We start from the raw sequence: 7,346 nt of genomic DNA on the forward strand, positions 1-7,346 counted from the left end.
ACTTGCGGTGTCAGGCGGAGGTTGATTGTGCGGACGTCTGGGCAGCGAGTGCAGTTCCAGTATTTAATGGTGTGTGGATAGCAAATGAGCAAATAGCAATGTCATTCTTTATAGGAGTAAAGCCGGAAACTAGGGTCAGTCAGTGAGAAGAATAGAGATTTACGGACTGGTACAGAGGATCCAAGCTTTAACCCGAGTTTTCCGGGTCGATTTTGTTCGTGTCGTTCAGCTGTCGTTCACCTGAGAGATGTAAAAATGGCGCAACACCGCTCTTTAAGTTATCAGTGCTGGGTGGTAGGCTTGCCAGTGTGATAACTCCCATAAAAAGCGCCTTATACTGCTTTGAACTGGGTATCAGATGTAGCGTGTACGATCGTCGGAAGAAGGTTGGTCCACGCAGCATCTACACGAAGTGAGGAAAATTGTCTAACACCAATGTTCACTCTGAGATTAAAAATCTTCTTACCAAGACCTCCCCGTAAGCTGGGTCAACGGTGAAAAATATGTTGGACAAATTTTTTTCTAAAAAGGGCATAAGTAAGAATTAGGTCTCCTCTGAGACGACGATACTCCTGGAGAAAGAAGTCAAGCACCGAGAAACGCGTTTCATAGTCCACTGGTTTAAGGCTGGCGACTATTTTCGTGGCAGCTCTTTGGATATGATAGCTAGGGTTACGCCCTTTTCGCGTCCTTAGTAGATTGATTGGTTGACGAATTCGATAGGCAGTCTGACGTAAGCCCACAGAGTATTTGGAGTCCATGGGAGTAACGCAGAAGGTGCGGCGAATAACCCGCAAAACGGCGACTGCGTTTTGAGCTGCTTCCTCATGGTGCAGTGAAAATATCTTCAAAGAGAGCCAGATACCCAGAACCTTCTGACATCCATTATTGTGATGTCTTCTGGTCCGTTCTCACCATGCACGACAAGGGCGTTCGTTCAGTCTTCCTGGAATGCCACAAGGAAGGACTTATTGTCATTTAGAAGTAAATGCTTGGCCAACGACCACCGCTTTGCAGTGTCTCCATCCGTTTGGAGGACACTAGCAGTAGAACTCTGGGATTTCCATTCGTCCGCAGAAAGTATATGTGGGCTTGAAAAAACGATCGGAATGTCGGTGGCGTAGAATAAAAGCAGCAGTGGTCCCAAAAGGAGCCTTGTGGAACTTCCATGGAGACCGGCGTCGGAGAAGTGTGGATCGGCCTACTTTCGCTCGGAGTGTTTTTCTGGTAGCAACACCTTAATCCAACGGAGAAGTTCACCCTGAATCCCGTAAGACCCGTGTTTGTGGGTCAGTGGGGAGCCGAAAATATGACAGGCGATATGAGTCCCTCGTCCATGAATTTATTTAAGCTGCCATAAAGACAAGGAATTTCGTCGCACAAGGGCCGCTTGGGAGAAAGCCGTGTTGAAGTAGAGGTTTCAAGTCGTTGGTAGTAAGATGATCTGCGATGACTTGCTTCCGAATGCGTTCCAATACTTTGCCTGGTACACTGGTGAGGCTAATAGGCCTGCAGTTGCCGGGCGACAGTCAGCCACCAGTGTTGTAGATCGGTTTGGCAACCTCTTCCTTCCAAGCAGAGGGAAGTTTGCCTCCGTCAAGAGACTGACAAAACATCAAGTGGAGGGGTTTGCCAGCGTGGAGCTGGCCCTATTTTAAATTGATCGAGAAATGTGCGCGTTCCTGAGAAGCCTGAACGTTTGGGGTTCAGGATTGCTGCCTCAGTGGCAAATGAAGGCAAAAGTCAGTACAAAGTCTTCACTATGCCCCACTGGGGAGGTAACACTTGACCAACGAGGTGTCTTTCGTTGGTGATTACCGAATCCCGGAGAGGTTGTAGTTGACCTGCATTATATCTAATGGGTTTGGCGACATGCCGAGTCTGAGATCTCCGTTGAACGACTTTGGTCAGCGCTGCTGCAACATGTCCACCGGACCCGACGGGATTCAACTTCATCCGGAAATCACCTACCATCACGAGATGCGTGAAGTGGTAACTGGAGGTGAGTTCCTCAGTTTTTTGTATGAGGAATCGGTCGTGTTCCGGGAATTCAGTGGACAACAGCAGACCGCGCCGAGGAGAATAAAACCGATCCCGTGTAGCGTGATTTGAATCAACAGTGCATCGCAAAATGGTGCGGGAGTGGTATCAGAAAGGACGATTGCTATGAGACGGGCCGCCCCACCGTCCCTGCTCCGTTTTGAATCAGCCCGAAATCGCCAGTCGAGATCTTCGCGTCAGAGAATCTCATGTAAGCCAGGTCTTTGGGAGTGCGGTTTCGGACGGTGGGTTAAGGCAAATTGACTGTCAAATATTGTAAATTCCGTTGTTAAACTGAGGCGATTTGTGGACAAGCATATCAACACTTTCTGTGCTGCCTCGGAAGGTTAGAGCTAGCTGGATTTGAGTCCAGGGCTCCAAAGGGCTCTCTGCGGTATACTTGTCTGGTTTTGAGGGATACTTTTCATTTTCAGGGTACTTTTGGCTCCATTGAAGTCCAGTTTGCACGTGCATTTCTCCTCGAGGGACGTAGTTTGTTCCCTCGAGAGCCAAAGCTTAGACTGCTGTTGTTTGTGGCTAGTTGCTTGCTGTTGTTCATACAGTTAGAGCAAATATGCTTCAGTTTGGTTCGTTAGGCATTTTTGCGTGGTTTGATCAGTAAGCCATATGCAAGATTCTTTGCGTTGGGGAAAGCATCAAGAAGTAGTTCTTTTGGCGGCGTTCCCATGAAGCTAGTTTTTGCGGAGGACTGCACCTTGAAGTTAACCAGCAGTCCTGATTTGGCGAAATTTATGCAGCATATTTGAATGAGTCACTTTCTCCGTGTTTCTTGTGGACTCCCTATTCACCCGCAACCAACGTGGCCAACTGGGTGTGCGAAGGATGTTTTGATTCGCTTTTGTACAGTTTGTGGTTTCGGCCCGTGACGGCTTTTTTCGAAATTACAGAAACCAATTCCGGCTGATTGGAGCCGGAGAATGTCGGTTTCACATACTTAGTGACTGTAGGATTCTTGCAGCAGTACTTGGTGTCGAGGTCAAAGCTTATATTTGATTTGTCGGTAGGTTTCACCGCTCGTAACCGTATATTTGGCCCATTCCAGCCAAAAAGTTGTGACGTGAGCGTGGAGTTTGCCGCCGCGCCTTTATGGTCGATGATATCTCTACGTACACTGGACGCTGAGTCCACGCAATTCTTGTCTCCTCGCGAGCATCGCCGCCCTTGGTAGTCAACGGGTCTGCGACGGTTGAGCAGAAGTTGCAATGCATAGCTGCCGCCATTTGCGTCGGCTTGCTTTCGAGAGCACGAGGGGTCATACATATTATCGGTTTGGCCATAAGTTTGGGATCAGCTGAACTCAAACGAAGCGGAAGCGCTTTTCGAAACTCTCCTCTGGGACATCCGTGGCCCAGCTTTTACGCCACTGGAGGGCGATCCTCGGATGTATGGTTGATTGTTGGGAACGCTGACAGCTTCTCCAAAATCTGCTTTCCGGCAGACGGGTAGTGAAGGGTGACTAAAACCACAAAATTTCCCCTGCTCCCTCTTCCGCGTAATGACCCTGAGTGAAGCGATCCGTGTTCTGGCTTTGCAAGGAGATCAGCGAAATGTGGCTGTCAGCTTCGTGGTGATTTTTTTGAAACAACCCTCAACTGGCACCGCCTCGTGCGACAGCCCACCAGAAACACCGTGATGGTCTCGACTACTGTATCAGAGAGCTGAATGACCTTTGTCACAGCAAGCGAACCCGAGATGGGTAGCGCTAGATGCTCGTTCATGGTTTCCTGTGCTGGTCCTTTGTTTTGGCTTCCTTGGTAGATTTAAAAAGAGGCGTAAATAGTACAGTTTTATTGGAGGAGGTAAATCACGGAAAGCGAGGCGAGAGAACCGCACCCGTTTGCTGAAGTTGAAATAAGATAGAAAACTTTATGATGTTTGAGGTGGGAAAATTAATTTTTAACCAATGCCTTTGTGTTGATTGGCATGTAGTGCAATTCGAGGATCTGGGAGCGACTAGTTTGTGAACACATAGTCTATCACTTTTTCAGAAGACTTTTGCGCGGTTTTTTCGCGGTTCGCCCGAAGGATGGGTTTTCTAAGAATGGGAAGGGCCAGCATCACTCGCTGTTTGGGAGAATTGGGGGTTCCAGGAGCCAAGTTTAGGTAGTCAGCAAGGAGAGGGCAAGTCAAGATAAGCGGAAGAAATTGTACACGAAAGGCGCATCATTTGTGGTATGGGACTCACGAAAACTACATACACTCCAGGAGCCAAGTTTGGGTAGTCAACTAGGAGAGGGCAAGTCAAGATAAGCGGAAGAAATTGTACACGAAAGGCGCATCATTTGTGGCATGGGACTCACGAAAAACTGCTACATACACGCTTACTCTGAAGTACTGATCGTACATGAATTGAGCTAATTAGTGTGATTGTGTGTTGCCTGGAGCATTCCAGTTCAGCAGCATTCACGGTCACCGTACACGGCCTGATTATCACTCTTTTCAAGACACTGGAGAAGATTTCAATTGGTGAAGACGGTGGTGATAACGTGGGTTGGTTTGATGGGTCACGGGTTGGTGAGAGGCAAACGTTTGAGGGTCACAAATTGGACCATTCGCGGCGAGCAATATTTGCTTGGATCGCCTGAGTGTGCTGCCTGTAAGCTTGCAACTGAATGATGAAACAGATCGGTTGGGTTTTTGCCGAATCCTATCAGCATGCTCGGGGGTCTTTGTTGATTACACCCAAAAACGTTTCGCGGTCGGGAAGTAAGGGAGAGGATATAGCCGTGTATATGGGTACATAAAAAGGGCCAGCATTTGTGAGCATCTTAGAAGGATGCCGTTTCGTTCAAAACAATAATAGGTTTATTTCTAAACTTGTAGGAAGTAAATTATTGCATGACAGAGTCACCACAATGTGAACATATTGGGCAGTGATGAAACAGGGGGAAGGCAAACCAAGGAGAGCTGCTTAGCAAGCGATGAGTAAACGTAAACATTGTAAAAAACCCGCAGCAATCGGACACGAGGTGTGACTAGTTCAGTGAGCTCTTCAAGGGAAGTAAACCGTAATTAATTTCTAGGAAACTATGCGGTTTTTGAAGTTATGCACTTCATTAGAAGTTAGTCTTGACCGGTTGCACGCTCCAGCATTTTGTTTACGTGAGCAAATTTTCAAGGTCAGATACCACCGCGGTTCAAGCGATAGAGCACTAAATCAAACCTAAACGTATTTTAAGGTTTCGCGGTGTCCTTCAAATTGGAGATAATATCTACGGCATAAATTCCGCCCAAGGGGATGGTTGGATGACATCTGTATGCGTTATACTCGTTAGACGTAACAAATGTGATGATTCTATCAATCAAAGTTCGGCATAACATTGGTTTTGGGAAAGCTCGCCTTACGTGCATTATACTAATGGAAGAAAACCTGGTGCATTGTGCTGTGGTAATGCAAGGATGCACCCCTGTGGATGGTCCCCATTCTCAGATATGCACAGATGCATTGTGTACATATATCTGCATTGCAATATCGATAATAATCATAAAGATGCCTGTTAACTAAACTACGTCATAGAGCGTGACGGTACTGTCGAAATTGTGGCCAGCCATTGGGCTTCACCACAATAACCACATTGGTAGCACTTACCTCGGCTACGTATCATAGCCGCTAAGCCTATACATGTGCGCGACGAAGATAATGAGGCCTCAGCTTTGCAAGATGGCTCAATCCGACGGCCAACAAGGGTCCTCCAGACTTATTCATGTTGTTCGTCCGCCACACCCACGCCTAAGAAATATGGAATTATCCCCGTATTTTTGGTTGCATGCGTGCAAACGTAATGTGTTGTGAAACCAGTTATCATTCTCGAGAGGCCGACTTCAATAGATAGGGTAAGCATAGGAAGGAATGTAGAATCAATTACAACTCGTGTACATCTTCCGCCACTCAACAAGTTCTTAATAAATCCCGTTCTCTACAATGTCCAGTCTTTGTCCACGCTAAAGCTAGACTCTTAGCGTTAAAAAAGGTAAACTTGCCACTTACTCAATTTGTCCCGTCGGTGCTTATGAATGATCCATAAGTACAACGATAGTGAGATGATGAGATTCAGCATATATCCCAAGAAACCCTTCTGTGAATCAGAAACATCAACAACAGCAGAGTTAAAAACGTCTCATGCGTAAGTTAACGGAGGCTCATTAAATTCACGCGGCGTAATGAATGTGAGACAATTTGTGCAATATAGCCTGACCCTTTCCCCCTGTTGTAAGCTCGCCAGACTGGTGGCCTCTGGTAGACTTTTTGGCACGTTCCCATTTTCGAGTCGCCAATCGATATATGGCAGTCTTGTTGCTGTTTTTTGAATAATAGCAACTAACCGCCGTGCGCCCCCGATAAAAGCAAGAATATGCTTACTCGCTACCCGTCTTAATGAGTCGCAATTACTTCGCCAAAAATAGCAACCCTAAAAAGACTAGCTGACTCACCCAAGATGTACATGTACAGTGCAGTTCGTGGGTTTAAGTACAAAATCGCGATGACCGCATCGCAACTACCATCCTCAGTTGGGCGATCTGCCCATAGTCCAACATATTTCCACTATTTTCCCACCGAACGTGTTACATGCCACCAAAATACCATCTCAGTCCGCCTTATTTGTACCAGAGGTCTAAAGTACTGACCGCCATGTTGTATGGTAGGCTCACGACGTCCACAAACCCACTAACTAATTTCATGGCACCATCAATCATTCAGTATACCAGTGAAGATAGAGCTTGGCACTTCACCCGATATAGCGTGTACTGTATGGAACACGGTGCTAAGTGACACGGTGGAAGGAGTGGGGTTCGGAGGAGCTGTGAGGGGTGAGAGGGCATGAGGGAGGCGTGAAAACAGTTCCGTGACATACAAAAATACTGGTGGATACCACCGGGTGTCAGAGTTGGTTCCCTGTCACGAGTTATTTGGGAGAATGCGTGAGTTCCAACTCTTGTTCTGACCGTAGACACCGAAACACCAGCCCTGGAGGGTTACGGACCATCCTCAGGCATGGAATTCCCTTGCTTCGCCGGTTGGTTTCGATGGCCTGTGCATTCTACGATGGATTCCTAGATAGACTGATCATAAACCGTTCAACTGCGTTTGCCCGTGACGTCCTATAATGTGATGTCTTTCACTACAGGGGTTTTAGCGTAGGTCAGGGCGTATCCGATGGTGGTGGCTATCGGGAAGATAAATAGGAAGTGGCAGTTCCCTGGGAAGATGGTGGCACTTCACGCTCTCAGCCGTCGAGGAGTAGGTGCCTAGTAGTTACTAGACAGGAGGGCTGGTGTGGTGGTTG

General features: G+C 47.3%; 1 protein-coding gene across 1 annotated transcript in view; it reads right to left on the reverse strand.

The window, feature by feature from the left end:
* Positions 1-403, reverse strand: part of T265_06914 (hypothetical protein) — a gene marked incomplete at both ends in the record, with an annotated part of 6,919 nt that extends 6,516 nt beyond the window's left edge. Inside the window, one exon of the mRNA XM_009172312.1 lies at positions 193-403. Coding sequence (XP_009170576.1) covers positions 193-403 — 211 coding nt within the window. The remainder of the gene's footprint in view (positions 1-192) is intronic.
* Positions 404-7,346: the final 6,943 nt, after the last annotated feature.

The sequence above is a fragment of the Opisthorchis viverrini genome (assembly GCF_000715545.1).
Source record: "Opisthorchis viverrini unplaced genomic scaffold opera_v5_151, whole genome shotgun sequence".
In the NCBI taxonomy this organism is placed as follows: domain Eukaryota; kingdom Metazoa; phylum Platyhelminthes; class Trematoda; order Opisthorchiida; family Opisthorchiidae; genus Opisthorchis; species Opisthorchis viverrini.